Genomic DNA, 19,614 nt, shown 5'->3' on the forward strand with positions numbered 1-19,614 from the left:
ATGCTGATGACACACAGATCTCTCTTTCCATTCCATCGGAATCAAGAGAGGCTGTGAAGGTGTTGAGACAGGTATCTAGATGCAGTGGTGGACAAGAAATGGAAAGATGGAGTGGGTGTTGTGAGTGGGTGGTTCCCATATCCAGCAGTTAGGTGTATGACCTGTTCTGGGAGGGAGTAGGAAGATGTTAGTAGTATGGGAGTACTCCTGGATTCCCACTTATCACTTGAGTATCAAATGGCTTCTGGGGCTTGGATTCCTAATGCCCAGTTTAGGCATAATTCTGATTAGCTGATTCATCAGCCACAGATGTTTCTGGACTAGCATAGTCTGGTTTTAGTTGTCCATGCTCTGATAGCTCTCATGTGGACTACTGTAATGCATTTTATGTGGGGCTGCCCTTGAAGTCAGTCTTGAGGCTACAGTCAGTGCAGAATGCAGCTGCTGGCTTGGTAAGTGGGGCAGCCTGACAGGAGCAGGGGTCACTGGACTTAAAGCTCGGCATTGACAGACAATGAGCTACCAAGCTCAATACAAGGTGCTAGTACTAAGCCCTCCAACGGCTTGGGACCCAAGTACCTAAAAGAGTGCCTTCCCCAATAGCAGCTGTCTCGAATCCTATGATCAGCAGGTGAGACCTAGTTGGTGCTGCTGCTGCTGCTGCTGCTCCTGGGGGCTACTTGGTTGCCATTGGTGCATGGCAGGGCCTTTTCAGTGGTGGTTCTGTATAGAATGCCGTCCCTAGCAAGGTGCATGTGTCTCCATCATTATTACCTTACAAGAGTAATAGGAAAACATTCCTGTTTGCCCTCTTTGTAAGATAAAGATCTGTTCACAGTCATGGTCACTTTATTTCGTGTATTTCTTCTCAGTATTCGTTAAACTCAAAGGGGACACAACAGAGCATGAGAAAACACCAAACAAAAATATAAATGCATCTATTGTGTTATCTGTAGTATATCTGTATAGAAGATAATTCAAAACCGTTTAATAATAGCTACATAATTTTAAAAGCCTTAATATCAAATCCATTCATAATTCAGACATTTTGAAGTATGTGGTATGAGATCTCAAGTGTTTCCATTTTCACGCTTTGATTCCAATATGCATTTGCAGTAGTGATTCCTTAATCTGCAGAAATCTGGCAAAGCATGAGGATTGGTTTCAGACATAACAGGAAACCATTGTTTCCTGCTACATGAAGTGATCTGCAACAAGCTTTTGGATCCCTGCTCCCTTCTTTTTCTCTCTTGTGTGACTGAGGAGGAGCTCAGAAACATCTGTTTCCAGTTTTAAACATGATGTCCAGACACAGGGAATTATAGGTTGTTTAAACTATGGTTAGTAAGAACAAGCCTGGATGAAACCATGGTATGATTTTCTGATTCATTCTCAAATTAGCTCCCTAACCTCTTTGGGGCAGAAACACCTTAGCCTTGTGTTTTCAGAAGTTGGGGGTCATGATTTGGCTAACATTGGAGGGAGTCTCTGGTTGGGACTTCCTACCTCCCCACCCATTATAATCCAAGCATTACAACTTATGAAATGGTAGATGTTGCATCATGAAAATTAAGAATTCAACAATCTAATATTTAAGGAATCTATCATTATAGTTATTATCTGATTGCAATTTATAGTAAATGCTTCTACAGCCATTATTTAGAGACTGTGTGTTTATTATAAATGCCATACCTTTGCAGGATGGTGGTTGTAGACCTCTAGCACAAGCCTTCTGAAGTTCTCAACATCGCCTGTCCCCCAACTCAACCAGGGTGACTATTTGGTAATGGGGTTGACCCAAATCTGCCTCTAGATCCAGACACTGAAAGCCAGAACATGACCATCAAGACCTCAAGCTGGAATCACTATAAACCCCAAGGCAGCACTACCTGCCTGATTATCAAGTCTGCGGTGGTGCTACATCAAAAGCCCAGCTGGATAAAGCTGGGTTAAAGCAACTCTTCCCAGCTCATCCACCCAGGTCAGATCTAGGACCCGGTCTTGGACTATGCCTGTTTCCCCCCCACACTTTGACCTGACATTGTGCAGCAGCACTTGTCAGACTTCCTGACTTGTTGGCATTATAACCAGAGTCACCCCCGCTGCCCAGCTTAAAGAAGGACTGGGAGAGGAGTCGGTCCTTCAATCCCCATATGGGACAGCTGCATATTCCTGCCTAGCAGGGGGTTGGACCCGGTGATCCTCAGGGTCCCTTCCAATTCTATGATTCTATCTGATCCCTCTTTCCCTTACCTGTCCAATTCAGCTTCAGTTGCTTTATCTTCCTCTGCCCATAGGAATCTCAGAAGTGACTCCTGTCCAGTATGCCAGCCTACTGAAACACTAAAACCAAATCATTGCTTGCTTTTTTTTAAAAAAAAGCAATTGCTATGAGAAAATGGGGGAGGGGGCAAGGTCACTTTTTAAAGTTAACCCCTTTAAATCATTTTCTTGTAACTTTTTGGCTTTCTGAGCTGCTTTCAGTGAATTTCTGCTTAGTGTAAAGTATATTTAACTCTGTTTCCGTTGCACACGCCAGTTGCAATCTTAAAGTAATCATTCATTATTTCCTAAAGAGTAATCTTGATAGTGTGTGCACAGAGATAATTACACATGTTATCTCAAACGCTGATCGCTTTCATGCTGTAACAGCAGCACAAAACATGGAAAAATATTAGTCAAAACCATTGTCACCCTCTTCAGAATAAATTTCAAGAGCCCCAAAGAGAGAGCATATTATCTCGCTATAATAAAGATTGCATCATGAGAAAAGGAGTCTTATCAAAAGAGGGAAATCAGAAGCATCCTTCTGTGTTGTTCGGATGGGAATAAGGAGGAGTGGGTGTGAATGAGAACTGCATTCCTGTAGTCTCTTCTTGGGCTGTTCAAAGGAAAATCCACAGTCCCTGCATTTCCCCACCCACCACCGGCCCCAATAAATGTCTGGTTGTATTGTGCAGGAATTGCTCTCGGCGAAGGCTGGGCATTATTGGAAGGGACTGCAAAGGGTTTCTTTCTTTCTTTTTTTTTTTTACTAGGAGAACTGACTGCTTTGGAGGGTCTCAATTTTTTTGTCTGCCTTGCCATGCTGGCATCTTTTGATCCTGAGATCTTTTGACGAAGGGTGGGATATAAATCTAATAATAAAAAATAATAAATTTGGTGTGGTGTTCCGATACAGTACCATTATCAAGCATTTCCTTAACAGGTTTGGACTTAGGCAGATATTGGAGGGGGTGGAATCACATAGAAAATTGGTTCAACAATCCAGTATTGGGATCATAACACTTCAGTTCAGACTGCAGGCAAGCGTTCATGTGATTTAATGCCGCTCCGTGAAAAATACTAAATATTCCTGTGTACAGTCATACCTCGGGATGAATACGCTTCGGGTTAGGCAAATTCGGGTTGCGCTCCGCGGTGACGCCACGTGCACATGCACAGACCGTCAAAATGACATCACACACATGCGCAGAAGCGCCGAAACGTGACACACACAGATGCGTGGACACGGGTTACATTCGCTTCGGGATGCGAACGGGGCTCCGGAACGGATCCCGTTCGCATCCCGAGGTACCACTGTATAGAGAAACTAGCATGGAAATACATCCCCTCGTCTCTAGTTTTATTGTGTAGGCAGAAGCTTTCAACTATGCTAGTCCTCACCTACAATCTTATGTAGTACAGTATGGGTTTGCCATCTCAGTGAGAGGTAGGCCAAAGTATATTCAGAAAGCAGCGTTCTCAGGACTCCTATAGGCTGTGTGGAGCTTCTTGTAAATATGGTGAAGGGTTGTGTAGTGTTCCTCTGGACATCTTCAGGGCAACAAAGTCTGATTTCACACGGCGGGAATATTTTTAGCCTGTGCTTCTTTACTGTAAGATAATACTTGCACCGATAGCAATAATTATGTGCTTTCAAGGCTGGATTAACCAGTAATAAGAGCAAGCTGGGGATGATGAAAATCCAAATTAACCTCTTGCAAATCTGTTAGGAACAATTCCTTTTTCAGCCGGTAACCTAGCAACTAAAATAAACTGAGAGAGAGAGAGTGGGCCCTTATTGACATATAATGTTCCCACCCTGCTAAATCTTGTCCCAGCCTGTTAAACACAGGTTCAGATGCCAGCTAATGACATTTACTGTTTCTCAGGTCAACCTACCTTACAGGGTTGTTCTGATTTTTATTTTTATTTTAAAAGGAAATTGCTTGTGTATTCACTTCCCTGAGCTGCTACAAAGACGGCAGGATATAATGAAAGGCGATGTTCACAAAGAGGGTCAAGTTGTAACAGCAGTGTTGAAGACAGTATTCTTCTGTAAGCCAGTTGGGTGGAAACTGCAGGAGGGGAAGGAACTGTTATGCTGAGATCCTGCTTGCCTGCTTCCCATAGGGATATGGTAGACCACTGTGGGAACAGGATCTTGGTGGGCTACTGGCCTGATGCAGTCTCTTCTTCTTCTTTGTTTATACCGTATTTTTCGCTCTACAAGACACACTTTTTCCCTCCTAAAAAGTAAGGGAAAATGTGTGTGCATCTTATGGAGCGAATGCAGGCTGCGCGGCTAAGCCAGAAGCCAGAACAGGGAGAGGGAGCGCTCCGTCTCGCTGTTCTAGCTTGGGGCTTAGCTGCGCAAAGCCTCCACAGGGCAGTGAGGTGCCTTCATCCCGCTGCCCTCCGGAGGCTTCACGGGCTGTCCCAGAAGCCTCCGCAGGACACGGGGATGAAGGCTCCCCGTGTCCTGCGGAGGCTTCGCACGAAGCTAGAACAGCTAGAGGAAGCTCTGCGCAGTGCTCCCACTAGCTATTCTGGCTTTTGGATAGCCCCCGTGAAGCCTCCGTAGGGCAGCGGGACGAAGGCTCCCCGCTGCCCTGAGGAGGCTTCGCACAACTCTTGCGGGAAGTGGGGGGAAGGGACAGAGCACGTGGCTCTGTCCCTTCCCCCACCTCCCAGAAAAGCCCCCCAATAACCGCGTTTCCCTTAAACAGCGTGCGGTTCTTGTGGGAGATGGGGGAAGGGACAGAGGGCAGCTTACCCGCGCACAGCCTCTTCCAGGCAGGGGGAGCCTTCATCAGGCTGCCCGGGAGAGGCTTCAGCAGCTATTCCAGAAGCCAGAACAGCAAGAGGCTATCCCAGAAGCCAGATCCCTCTTGCTGTTCTGGCTTCTGGGATTCAGATTTTTTTTTTTCTTGTTCCTTCCCCCCCCCCCCCAAAAAAAAACACACCAACTAGGTGTGTTTTATCGTCTGGTGCATCCTATAGAGCGAGAAATACGGTAATTTTTATTAAATTTTCTATTTTACAATGTAAAATATTCATTAAACCACCTTAAAATGTCTTCTTGTTCCATGGTTCAATTTGCATATCATAAATCCCTGCATATTTTACATAAACTAAACCATTCAGTATTCCATTAATATATCCATCAAAACTTGTTTACACTGTTGAATTTATCTTAACGTTGCCAACGTTTTCAAGTGTACACAGTTTCCCCCCATATGTTCAATAAACTTTTTCCAGTCTTTAAACATATGTTCTTCTTGTTCTCTTATTCTATACGTTAGGTCTGCAAGCTGCACATATTCCATCAGTTTAAGTTGCCATTCTTCTTTAGTTGGGACCTCGCTCGTTTTCCATTTGGGGGCTAACAAAACACGGGCCGCAGTGGTGGCATACATAAATAGCCTTTTTTTGACACCTGGGAATTTCCAACCAGCAGGCTCTTCTTAGGCTGTTGGGATTGCAGAAGCGGTTCAGTGCATTGTACAACTTACACAGGGATAGTTTGAAATATGCATTGTACCATGAATTCTCTGTGGGCTAAGGTCCCGGACATCTTGGGTTATATTAATGCAAACTTTCCATGGCAGCCTAAGGAGAAGGACAGGTAGCTGTGGAACCATTCCTGGGTTTCCATATGCCAATAGCGCTTTGGACAGAAAACTTAGCGAGCCCATTTTGGAACTCCCAAATAATTTCAAAAGCGGTGTATGATATTGCTTGGAGAGTTGTTGTTGATAAAGAAGGGAGGAACTTTTCCCATTGAGTGTATGTTGAAGCCATTGCCTGGGCTGTGGCCATAGAATTTAATTAGAAATGGATGTGCATCTCTAAAGCATCATCTTAGGGATGTATAAGATAAAAGTTTGATGCTCTTAATGTTCGCTGCTATATCTCAAGAACTTGCAGCGCAGCTGTTGTAATGATAAATACCAATGTGGCAACAATTAAGAGTTTGCTTTAGCATTAATGAAACTGTTCCAGCCTTAAAGCATCCCTCTCCTTTTGACATGTTGGCACTTATTTAAAAGAAAATGTCAGGGTCAATATAAGCACACATACTGACAGTTCAGCTTTTTACTTTAGTACAGAAAAGTGTTTGAAATTCAGCTTTCATCAGAAACGGGAACACTGCCTGCTTGAAATAAAACAATAGCTAAAACCTTCGTCATTTTCCACTTATGAAGCCATGCTTCCATTAAAATAAACAATGCAAACTGCAGCAAGCCAAAATCATTACTCAGAGAAATTTTTGCTTTCGTGCCATCCGTACTCGGTCCAATTTAAAACAACTGCATTCTGGATCAAATCAGTGAAAATAAAAGAATCAGCCAGCAATTTCTTTTTGCTGAAAGTACTAGATAAAATCGGGGTTTAAAATGTAATAAACATGAAGAATCCTGGCTGCATCTACATTGCTGTTCAAGGGAATTTCCTATTAGAGCACCACTCAGAGTCCCCCACCCTGGTTGCCAGTGACTTTGATGTTTGGAAGCGAGGTTCATGATAAATTTCTGATGTGACCCTGAGCTTCGTTAACTTTAACCTCTAAGGGTACTAAGTGGTGTTTCATTTTTGGTAATGGGACACTTGAAAGTGGTTCTTTTAAGCACAGTGTGTTTAAATCCACAGGAGGAGGAAGCAATGTTTAAGCATGGCTGTGGATGCTTGTGTCCCAGGCTATCTCCACCAAGTCATTGTATTTTACTTTTCTCAAAGTTCATTTAGCTTCTAAAGCAGAGGTTCCCAAACTTATTTGGCCTACCACCCCCTTTTCAGAAACAAAAATGCTCAGTGCCCCATACCCCCGTGGAAATCTATATTCTTTAAGTGAACAAACAGAAAGATGCAGTGACAAATTTGTGTTTTTTATGCATTTGTTATAACCCTTGCATTTTGTGTGTTTGTTTGGAAATAAATAAATACAACTATGTTACATCGGTAAGCATCATTGCACAACAGATGAAACGTGTACAGTTTTTCAAATTTTTTATTCAACGCCCCCCAATTGCACCCCTGGATCCTTCCAACGCCTCCGCCCCCCCCCCCCACGGCAATATTGCCCACTTTGGGAAACACTGTTCTAAAGGTTAACAAAAATTGGGTAGAGAAAAATAGAAGTGCTCCCAGCCTCAGCCAAAGAGCTTTTAAAAAACATCACTGAGTACATCCAGAGATGCAATCAATTCTGATGACACCAAGAAAACTAAGATGGTAAAAGGGGCCTTGTGATAACTCAGCCATGATTTCTGCTTTTGCCACTAGCAATGACTTACCGAACCTAATGAGAGAAATCAAGTGGTAACAGTATCAGCTCTCTTCAAAACTAAATGCTCATCTATGCAGTATGTCACACTTCTGCCATTGTTGCATCAGCCATGTGGTTAGAATGCAGCTGCAAAACTGGAAGGTTTTGGAAATAGGTTGTATCATAATTTAAGATCCTCTAGTTAGATTGTGCCATAATTTGGGATTCTTTAGTTTTTCAGCAGGAGTGGGGCGGTTCCTGAGAACTTATTGTAGACCAAAACATTCCAAAATTGTTTTGCTGAATTCTTCCATCCCATTGAGGAGAAAATTCTGAAGGTGGCAATAATGAATAAATGTTTTCCAGGTTTTCCAGTGGTGAGGTCTGAATTGGCGATGACAGAATGCGGCTTTGTTATGATTAAAGTAATACAAACTGTATTTGTATACAGTTATTCCCATTTCGTTCCCATTTGGGAAAGATTTCCACTTTTTAAAGTCATTCTTCTTGCTATTTACAGAGACACGGGTAGCGCTGTGGTCTAAACTACTGAGCCTAGGGCTTGCCGGTCGGAAGGTCGGTGGTTCGAATCCCCGTGATGGGGTGACCTCCCGTTGCTCGGTCCCAGCTCCTACCAACCTAACAGTTCAAAAGCACGTCAAAGTGCAAGGAGATAAATAGGTACTGCTCTGGCAGGAATGTAAATGGCGTTTCTGTGCGCTGCTCTGGTTCTCCAGAAGCGGCTTAGTCATGCTGGCCACATGACCCGGAAGCTGTACGCTGGCTCCCTCAGCCAGTAAAGCAAGATGAGTGCCACAACCCCAGAGTTGTCCATGACTGGACCTAACGGTCAGGGGTCCCTTTACCTTTACCTTACTTCCTGTTGGAATCTAAAATATATTTTTGGTTGCATTACCCAAATTTCTAAAATTAGTTTAAAAAATAAAAGACCGGTTACTTGTGTGTTCACCTAAATTATTTAAGGCATCACTTTGTTCTCATTTATTTCCTATCACAGTTGCAACCTTGTGGCTCAAAGGTGTTGTAGCACCTTGTGGGCCTGGAAAGCTGGCTAATTATACGTTTAGTAGCACATTTTGAAAGAGCAGTATTTGGCACACTCAGCCTTAATCATCGCACGTTTCAGGATTATATGTGCTGAGGTTGCCTGATAGCTTCTTATGTTTTGTGTTTTCTTAATGCAACAATTCTTTCACAACTCACTCTCTCTGCAATATAGTACAAGCTTCCATAGATTTATGCTCCATAATCAGTAGTTTATAATAAATTAAGCCAACTCAGGCTGTGCCATTTTTCTTTTAAAAGAGGGGTGAGGCACTCCGCTTTTAAAATGTTGCTTGCATGCATTATGTAAATGTTGTCCATAATTATACAGTCATCAGAGGTGGTCGTAATTATACGAACATCCAAATTCAACACACAAGCTTGCAAGTGCCAACATAACTTACCAGGTATTACATGTGAAATGTAACCATGCTGTAAATAATTCACAGCAGCTTGTAATTATTTTATATAAGAAAGGCTTGAAGCAACTTAGGCAGAAGCTGCATGCACAAATCAAGCAGACAAAAATTTAACTCCTATGTGATACCTCTTGTGATCCAGAAACCTTTTGGGATGTTTCTAGGTATTTTTACTCTGCTTCTTGGGCAAAACAAGCCCCCCCCCTTTTAAGATTGCAATCCTGTACATGCTTCCTTGGGTATAAGTCTCACTGCACTCAGTGGGAATTATAGCTGAGGAGGCATGCGCAGGATTGTGCTAATCACTTTTCAACTTGAGTTTTGTGTTGGATGTTAAGTTATGGAAATGGTTTCCCCTTTATTTTGCTATCAGAAAAAGTAAAGTGTTTTATTTCTTTGTTTATGCTGCCTTTTCAGGAAGTGAAAAGTAAGAAATGAATAATAAAAACAGTGAGGTAAAGGTAAAGAGACCCCTGACCATTAGGTCTGTCATGGCCGACTCTGGGGTTGCGGCGCTCATCTCGCTTTATTGGCCGAGGGAGCCGGCGTACAGCTTCCGGGTCATGTGGCCAGCATGATTAAGCTGCTTTTGGCGAACCAGAGCAGCGCACAGAAACACTGTTTACCTTCCCGCCAGAGCGGTACCTATTTATCTACTTTCACTTTGACGTGCTTTTGAACTGCTAGGTTGGCAGGAGCAGGGACCGAGCAACGGGAGCTCACCCTGTCGTGGGGATTCGAACCGCCGACCTTCTGATCAGCAAGTCCTAGGCTCTGTGGCTTAACCCACAGTGCCACCCACATCCCATCAATAAAAACAGTATCCCCCCCCCCTATTAAAAATAAAACATGTTTTTTGCTTAAAGAGAACACACGCCCAACTCACGAGATGTGACCAAGGCAGGATCAAAACTTCTGGCTTCTTTAGGCATATTGTTCTGTATTTTGTTCCGTAATCGGCCTTGGTTGACCTTTGCAGGGAATGGGGACAGGGCGAAAGTGACCTCCCTTCTACTTCTTGATCTTTTGTTGACTATTGATACAGTTGATCATGGTATCCTCGTGGACCGGCTCCAGGAAATGGGAATTTGGCGGTACTGTGGCATCTTATTTCTGGGTGTGCTTCTTTCCACCTCCACAACTGAAATACTATTTTTTAAAAAACATATTTGAATAGCAATTTATTCTGCGTTTGCTTGCAGGGTTTCTTTTTGACGGTCTCGCCGGAATCTATACTGAAAGTGGCATCTCAGGCTTCTGCAAACAACAAGATCTTCACTCTGAACCTTTCTGCACCATTTATTAGCCAGTTCTACAAGGAGCCCATGATGAAAGTTCTACCTTACGTTGACGTCCTGTTTGGGAATGAGACGGTGAGTGTTGCTGGCCTTAAAATTTTTTTTATCATTTTAATTATTAATTATTAAGCAAAAAATTATTAATCATTTTAATCATTAATTATTAATCATTTTTTCAATACAAACATCAACCGCAAAAGACACAGCAAAAACCATAATAACACTAATAACACAATTTGACAATTCAGATTTGAATACTGATACACCTATGACTACACCTTTTTAACAATATTTCCCCACCTCTCCTCCCCCTACTTCCCACCACTGTCCGCCTTATCGCTTAAATATTCCTTCCAGATTTCTTCATATTTATCCATTCTTAATTTGCGTCAACATGCAATTCGTTCGTTTGTAGCTAGTCTGTCCATATTATCAATCCATGTGCTTAATGGAATCTTTTTGTGGCTCTTCCAATTCATCAAAACAAGTTTTTTTTGCTTCTAATATGGCACGGTACATCCATTTTTTTGGACCCCTTGTAATCTCCCACGTTTCCAGACTATAATTTAGAATTAAATTCAATTCGCCTAAATACCAATTTCTTTTTATTACTCTTGCTATAAATATTTGGGAGACCAAAGCCACCTTCCTTAGTTGGAAGTCGCATTTTATGTAGTATTGAAAGGTTTAGAGGTCCCCACCTTTCAATAGCAAAAGAAATCTCAGTTATAATTTGATTCAAATTTAATTTTACAATTTGGTCTATATCTGATGAAATCATTATACCCAAGTATTTAATAAAGTCTTTGCACATCTGAAATTGATGGTTTCTATACAATGTAGCCCTTGGCCCAATTAGTAAAATCTCTGATTTTGTCCAATTTATAGAATACCCCAATATTCTGCCAAAGGTTTTTATTTTCTCCATAATTTTTGGAATCGTATCTTCTGGTTTTGTAATAAATAAAAGGATGTTATCTGCAAATAATACAATTTTGTAATTATCCTGAATTATTGCTCTTGTTAATGGTTCCAGGCACAGATTAAATAATAATAAAGAAAGAGGACATCCTTGTCTCGTTCCTCGATTTAAACTAATCAAATTCGAAATTCTTCCGTTTGTAACAATCCGGGACGTTGGGTTTTTATAAATCAATCCCATTACAGTATTCTATAGGGAAACCAAATTTACATAACACAAAACCCTATGAATTCTTTTATTATTATTTTTTTATTAAGTACAAATTAGAAAACATACATATTCACAACAAAAGAAAATACAAAAGAAAAGAAAATAAATCTAACCAAGGGAAAAAATTAGAGAATATTTTGTCTCTTTTCATATTTACAGTTATTTATACCTCTGTAAAATGCTATTCAGAATAAAGCAGTGAAATGAAAGATATCAGAAAAAAGAAAAAAAGAACAAAGAAAGAATAAAGAAGTAAAAGAAAAAGATCATAAGTGAAAAATTTTAAAAGTAGATAAGTGCTCACAATACATAGCCGTTTCCCATCTATATTTATATTTAATTGTATAATTTCATCTTGTCCTTATCTACCTTAAATAAATTGTTTGGGGTTTTTTAAAAAAAAGACTTCCACTGTTTACCTCACGCATTTTTAATAATCTGTTCGTCAGAACCTCTGTTCTTCATATTTTCCCTTTGGATTTCCTTAATGTCTCACTTTGTATTTTTTATATTATGCATATATATATTTATATATATTATATTATATATGTATATATATACACACACACACACACAAATCCTATGAATTCTTTATATATTCTGTCAAAAGCCTTTTCTGCATCTAATGACAATATCATAAACCCCTCTTCATCTTTATTTAAATTTATCAAATCTATTGTTAATCTGATATTATCTGTAGCTTGTCTTGTTTTTATAAAACCTGTTTGATTATTAGGTATCAAGTCTTGAATAACCTTTTGTAATTTTGCCGCCAATATTGCATTCAAAATCTTTGCATCAACATTCATTAATGATATTGGTCTATAATTTGCACATTTAGTAGGGTCTTTGTTAGGTTTTGGTATAATTATTATTAAAGCTTCATTGAATGCTGTAGCAGATATACCTTTATGAGCTATTTAATCATAGACTTCTAGAACTCTGGGGACTAGTAGATTTTGGAATATTTTATACAATTCTGTAGGCAGACCGCCTGGTCCAGGTGAGTTCCCATCTCCCATTGTATCTATTATATTCTCAATATCTAATATATTTAGGGGTGTTGATAGCATATCTTTTTGATATTCTTCAATAGTTGGTATTTTAATATCTTGAAAGAAGTTTTCCACCTCATCCTTGCATATATTTTCTGGCCCTTTATATAATTTTTTGTAGAATTTTAAAAATTCATTATTGATATCTACTGGTGAGGTGGCTGCGATGTTATTTTCATTTCTTATTAAGGGTATTATTTGGTTCGCTTTCTTTTGTTTTAGACGATTAGCTAGAATTTTTGTCTGTCTTTCTCCCTGTTCCCAATATATTTGTCTTAGACTTAGTAGGCCGAACTCATTTTTTTGAGCTAGTATAGGATTCAGTTCTAATGTTAGTTGTTGTATTCTTTCATATGTAACCTTAGATGGGTTATTTGCCATATCGCCCCACAGTGTTTTTAAAGAAATTTTTAGATTATTTTCGTTTACTCTTTGCAGCTTGGCTTAATGGGCAGAGAAAGATATTATCTTCCCTCTGATGTCAGCTTTATATCCTTCCCATTCCATCAGTCTTGACGTTGAAGATTTGGAGTTATTTTTAAAATATATTTGTGTTTCTTGGGTTATATATTGAATAAAGTGGTTTTTTTCCCCATTTAATAATGATATATTAAGATACCATCTCCTCATACCTCCCTGGGTTTTAGATAAATTATATTCCAGTATTACTGCTGAGTGATCAGCTATAATGGGAATATCAATGTCACATCAGCTAGTAAAGGTATGTAATGATGCTGATGTTAGGAAAAAGTCAATTCTATGCTGGGTATTATGAATTCCTGCATAATATGTATATGATTTTTCCTTAGGGTGGTGTAATCTCCATGAATCCACTAAATTCCACTGTATCATATAGTTATTAATTGATCCATCTGTGGATCTAAAATTTCATTAAAATCTCCACCCATTATCAAGTGCTGATACGATAGAAGGCTTAATCTCTTAGAGCAGTTGTGAATAAACTTATGGTCATCAGTGTTTGGGGCATAGACTTTTACTATTGCTATTTCTGTCCCTTCTGTTTTGATTACAATTATTAAGCAGTGACCATCTTCCTCTCTTATTATATCTTGTATTTCATAAGGCCAGCCTTTCCTAAATAAAATTGTGACTCTCTTAGCATTTTCGTCTAAGTTTGTTGAAAAAACTTCTTTTACCCATTGACATTTCAAAGTTTGAGCCCCTTGTTCTGTCAAGTGTGTTTCCTGTAATAGACCTATATCAGCCTTTACTGACTGGAGATATTTGAGCGTTAGGATTTGTTTATTCCTTTTCCTTTAACCCCTTGACATTCATACTTCTAATTCTCATTATAGCTTTAATCTGTAAGCTTTCTTCTCCTCTATTTTATCTTTAACAAAATTCTTTGGAAGGCCTAATAGCTGCATATAATGTTAGAGCATATAATCTGATTTCTCCTCTTTATTGATATATACTGTATTTTTCGCTCTATAGGATGCACTTTTCCCCCTCCAAAAATGAAGGGGAAATGTGTGTGCGTCCTATGGAGCAAATGCAGGCTTTCGCTGAAGCCTGGAGAGCGAGAGGGGTCGGTGCGCACCAACCCCTCTCGCTCTCCAGGCTTCAGGAAGCTATCTGCAAGCCTTCGGAGCGCGGCGGGAGTTCCCGCTGGGCTCCGAAGGCTTGCAGATAGCAGCCTGCAGCCCGAAGCCCGGGGAGTGCAGCGCTGCGCTCCCCGGGCTTTGGGCAGCTATCTGCAGGGCTTGCCGCTGCTCCCGGACCTGTTCCGGGGGCTGGGGTCGGGGGAAGCTTGGGCTTCACCCGCCCCAGCCCCGCGGCTAAAAATGAAGCCAAGACAGCAAGCAGGATCCACCCCACTCGCTGTCTTGGCTTCTGCCAAAGCCGCGCACAGCTTCTCCTGGCTGGAGAGGTTGTGCATGGCTAAAGAGGAAGCCAAGACAGCCAGCGGGATGGATCCCACTGGCTGTCTTGGCTTCTTTGCTCTTTGGAGCTGGGGGGGGGGGATTTCTTTAAGTTTTGATTCCCACCGTGTTCTGTTACATTGTGTTAGTATGCATGTTGGGAGCCTGTGTTACGTGTAGCCATTTGCACCATGTAGCAACTTATGTTCCAGCTTTGAGCTGTATCTTTGTGATTCACATATTAGCTGTATTTCTGCCCCAATGGAGGGGGGGCGGCAACTTGCAAAATCATCACTTTCATAAAGCAACAGGTTACCATAACTTCTCTATTAGAAGCTCACTCAAGGATTTCCAGGGGTACACATTATCACATTTATTGTGGCCCTTTGGGCCGCCACCACAGTACCTGTGTGACTCACCCAGTGCAGATCTGTTACCTGCTTACCCTTCCTTCAGTGTTCTTCTGCAGTCTAGTTTTGATTCTGTGGATTGCTTTCAGTCCACATAATATCTTCACTGGCGACTTGCGCATATCAGAGTCACTGTGAATTAGTGTCCTAGTGCACACTGCTGAATCACTCCTTTTTCACTAACATGAGCAACAAACCACAAGCCTTGCTTAACGTGACATGCAAATCTGCACACGTTTTATTTTCCTCTAAACAAACCATGATATTAACCCAAGGTTTGTTTTTGACTTAGCAATCGTTGCTTGTTTGGGAGAAACAAACCATAAACAATGGTTTGCATGTTACGCTAAGCCAGGGCTCATAGTTTGTTGCTCCTGGATTGGTGAAAGGAGAAGCACAGTGGGATGATTAGCTGTGCCTAACTCACAGAATGCCCCTTTAGAGAAAAAAATAAGATGCTGGCTAAGGTTTGAGATGCAGAGAAATTACAGTTCAAAGCAGCAAACTGAAAATCTGTTGTCATTTATAACCTGAAAGCAATGAACAAACTAGTTTTAAATACCGCATTTTAATTTTGAATACCCAACTGTATATGAATTACATTGATGATTTATTCAGATATAAATGTCCATATTTTCTGAGCTGCACGGGTGCTTTTAAACCCACTTCAACAGCTCAGTGGAGTAGATCAGTTAGAACATTTGAACTGATGCCTTGATCACTTCTTTGCAATTTTAGCTCATTGATATTTATTAACTAGGCTTCACATAATAAATTTAAACGTGGGCTATTTGGTATAAAAGTAATTATTGCTGCTATCCAATTATGGCTATTCAGTGCTCATTATGCAGCAATACATGACTGGCGACCTTGATTATTGTCATTTCTTTTAATTATTATTAAATTTAGTTTTCTGATAGTGTCGTTTTGCAAATGGTTCTTAGCCATAATACCTTCCAAGCCTACTGTAATCACTAGATAATTAACCTGCCAGGATTTAAGCACACTCAACTTTGCCTCAGGATGCTTAACAGTCAAATAAGGTCAATTATCTCCTGATGGTAACAGCTTTGTCACAAGTTGTTGCTTAATTCATCTGCAAAACTACTCACCTCCAATAGACATTTTGCAACCCAAGCTAACTTTCAGTGCTAATCAGAGCTATTTAAGTTGTCAGAGGACATAAACTTTAAATATTATGTCCAAACGGCGTGTGCTTGATGAGCAAAATGCCTACTGCTTTTGTAAGCAGGAAGGAGTATGAGTATCAGAAGGTGGATTGTTGCGAACATGGTAGAAGTTGTGGGTGTCCAACTCATGGTAGCCAAGGAGTTGTAGTATGTCTAAACCAGGGCGGCCCAACTTTTCATACCAAGTGGGCCGCAAGAGTACTTTGACACCGAACATGAAGGCCGCACACTGCTTTGTCGAGTACAGGTAGGAAAGTTGCCAGGGACTGCCAAAGCTGGGAAAGTGGTAACTAGGCTTTGGGAAGGAGGCAAGAGGACTCCAGGACCTGTCAAAGCCCTCATGCCTCCTTCCCCAAACCCAGCGCCTCCTTACCTGGCTTTGGCAAGGCAGCATGAGGGCTGCGGGGTGGAGTGGGGATGTCAAATGTTGCCAAGAACTGCCAAAAAAGGGGCTTGAGGGCTGCATGATGAAACTTCCCTGGCTCGACAGAAGCAGAAAAGCCTGTGGTGGCACAGTCTGGCCTGTATTTCTGCCAGCCTTTTCAGCTCAGTTTATTAAAGGCAAAACTACTGCCTGACAACAAGGGGGTTGTTGGACATGAACTTTGTGAAGGCAGCCAGGTTGGATGTTTCTTTTGAAAGGATAAAGCCGTGATGGATAATTCTATCTGTGGTTATTTGCCATGAGGTCAAACTGCAGGTTGTATTGGTTTTAGTTTGTAAGGCACTCTTATTTCTTGTGGCTACGGGAGGTAAGAACTCTTGCTTGTTCTGCCTCACACTGTTGGTTTGGGGCTGGTCCCTGTCCCCATGCTGTACCAAAGAAGACCAGTAAGGGTGGAGGAGGGTGACTAAATCCATTGGTTTCCATTGTGGAGTTGAGTTAGCTATGCGCTGGGGACCTTTTCTGTCATTGCTCCCTGTGGACTGCTCTTCCCAAAGATGTCCAATTGTTGCAGAAAGTACCGTATTTTTTGCTCTATAAGACATACTTTTTCCCTCCTAAAAAGTAAGGGGAAATGTGTGCTGGTCTTATGGAGCAAATGCAGGCTGCACAGCTATCCCAGAAGCCAGAGCAATGAGAGGGATCGCTGCTTTTGCTGCACTGTGATCCCTCTTGGCTTCTGGGATTCAGAATATTTTTTTTGTTTTGTTTTCCTCCTCCAAAAACTAGGTGTGTCTTATGGTCTGGTGCGTCTTATAGAGCGAAAAATGCGGTACATTTTTTGGCACCAGGTTGAAACATGTTTATTTCCTCTGACCTTTTAAAGGGTTATATTGTCTCCATCAGCTTTTAGTTTCCAAAAACTTCTGCCGTTTCTCAGTCTCTATGAAAGATGTTATTGTATTTGTACATTTGAATTGTTTTTGTGTCTTATAAGCACTGCTCTTGAATCCATTGGATGAAAGGTGGGGTAGAAATGTTTTAAATAAATAAGTGACTTGGTGTTTCCATGACTGAGCCTGGTTTTGAACACACACCTTCTATAGGCAGTAGGGGTTTTTTTTCAGGCTCCCCAAATTAAAATAATGAAAACCTGGCACAGTGGCAAGAATACATACTCAAAGGGTTGCTCATTAATGCCATTTTGACATTATGCCAGAATCCAGCTGCAAAGCCCTGCCCACACATAAAAGTCAAAGATCAAGCTGTCATTGAAACAATTTCCTCTCGCAAATAATTTATGTAGTCGTGAAACAGTTTTCGGATAACACACCCAGAGTCCTCATATTAAAATGGGGCGGGGAATCTTACAAAAAGCAATGTTTGGAAATATTAGGCTTGCCAAATATTAGTGTGTCAAACACATTATTCATCTAGATGCTTAGTTGTTCATGTATATTTATTTGCATGAGCTCCACTGAGGACAACATTTTCTTATTTCTACTAAGTACATTTTCATAATTTTATAGTAGTAAAAGTGTTAATAATAATAATAATAATAATAATAATAATAATAATAATAGGCATTTTTTCTCCCCTCTGTCAGAGTCCCTTATAATGCCAATACTGTATTCATTAAAGACATTTTGTAAGCTTTGGCAGTCAATTCCATATTCTAATTAATAATAGAAATATGTGTGTAAGAAGTCATCTTCTAAGCTAATTGCTCTAACCTGGGCTCCTTGGGAAGGGCAGGTTATAAAATAAATAAAATAAAATAAAATAAAAACCGATACTGACATTTAAGACAAGCTCATTGATTCTGATGTCTAGTTTGCTTTTCAATGCACCATAAGCTAATAGTAATTTGATGCAGTGACCTGTAATATAGAGAAGAGTGGGACATCACCCAAAGAAGGCTGCTTTCATTAGAGGTTTGATTATTATTTTTTAACCTAGTTAGGATCCTTTACATCATTTTATGCATTGTTTTCTGTGGAAGATACTGAATTTTCAATTATCAAAAGGCTGTGGCATCATTATCATTCCTGCTAAATTAACAGGGATCTTCTTCTTCCACACAGCCTGAGTATCTGATAAATTGTCTCTGGCTGGAAAATGAGCTACTCTACAGTACTGGGGAGGTTCGTAATGTTAATGGCATGCTGTAAAGATGTGCTGTGGGAAGGATTCTGAAGCAGCCCTGGGCTATTTCAGCTACGGAGCAAATCTCTTCTTTCTGCGCCCCTCCTTTCTGCTAGCTGCAGCAGCTTTACAAAGATGAAATACTTAAAAATCATAGCTTTGCCTTACAGCCGCCATTGATAAAAGCCTTGTTACTGGAAACGATCTGAATCACTTTGGAATTAATCATCCTAAATATAACAGCACATTTCTTTGTGACTCACCTGTTTCAATTAATCTTTCTATTTAGCATTGTTTCCTCGATTGCTCCAGTATAAATTCAGGTGCAATAGGTATTCTAGCATATACCTAGTATGCTGTAGGTGAAAGGAGAAGCTGCAGCTCAGGTATTTAAGATACTTTAATGCTGCTTTCAACCACACACCTTACGAGCTGTTCTATTAATTTAGAAATTATGCCACCCTTTCTTAAAAACTGATGTTTCTACCATGAAAAATGTACTGGAGAGAGGTGAGCGGTGGTATAGAGCAAGCTTTTCTTCTTAATAATAAAGATGTTTTCCAATGGCTGCTCTCTGTTAAAGGAGAAGCATGTTGATCCTTCTTAGGTGCTTCTTAGATAAGGAATGTTAAAATAAAAATGTTAAGCTCCATGAAGTGTCATATTGCGAGAATATTCTGCTGTGCACTAGCATTTTTCGGAAGTAAGAATAATATTTGGCTGTTAAAAGTTTACAGTGCCTTTGAGGTAGCAGGTCTGTAAAATTGACACAGTTGCCAAAATTGCACAAAAAACAAAAAGCACACAAGTTTGCCACCTCAGTGGTAATTGTATTGAGGCAAAGCCTTTTTCAACTAGAGTAAAAAAAATGGGGCTCACCTGACTATTGTTGTTACAGGTTTCCAAAATAAAAAGAAATATACCCATTCACCATTAGAATTGCCATTTAGATCAACTAGAGACAGGGCTTTTTCGGCTGTGGCTCCAATCTGGTGGAACGCTCCGTCACAAGAGACTAGGGCCCTGCAGGACTTGACATCT

At 40.6% G+C, this 19,614-nt stretch overlaps 1 protein-coding gene across 3 annotated transcripts in view; it reads left to right on the forward strand.

Annotated features, from left to right (window-relative positions):
* The window catches only part of ADK (adenosine kinase), a 196,500-nt gene that overhangs the window by 113,172 nt on the left and 63,714 nt on the right, over positions 1-19,614 (forward strand). For all 3 annotated transcript variants that reach the window (XM_083738500.1, XM_083738502.1, XM_083738501.1), the window contains exon 7: positions 10,218-10,388. In XM_083738500.1, coding sequence (XP_083594626.1) covers positions 10,218-10,388 — 171 coding nt within the window. The remainder of the gene's footprint in view (positions 1-10,217; positions 10,389-19,614) is intronic.

This window comes from Podarcis gaigeae (genome assembly GCF_964106915.1).
Source record: "Podarcis gaigeae genome assembly, chromosome: 5".
Lineage (NCBI taxonomy): Eukaryota > Metazoa > Chordata > Lepidosauria > Squamata > Lacertidae > Podarcis > Podarcis gaigeae.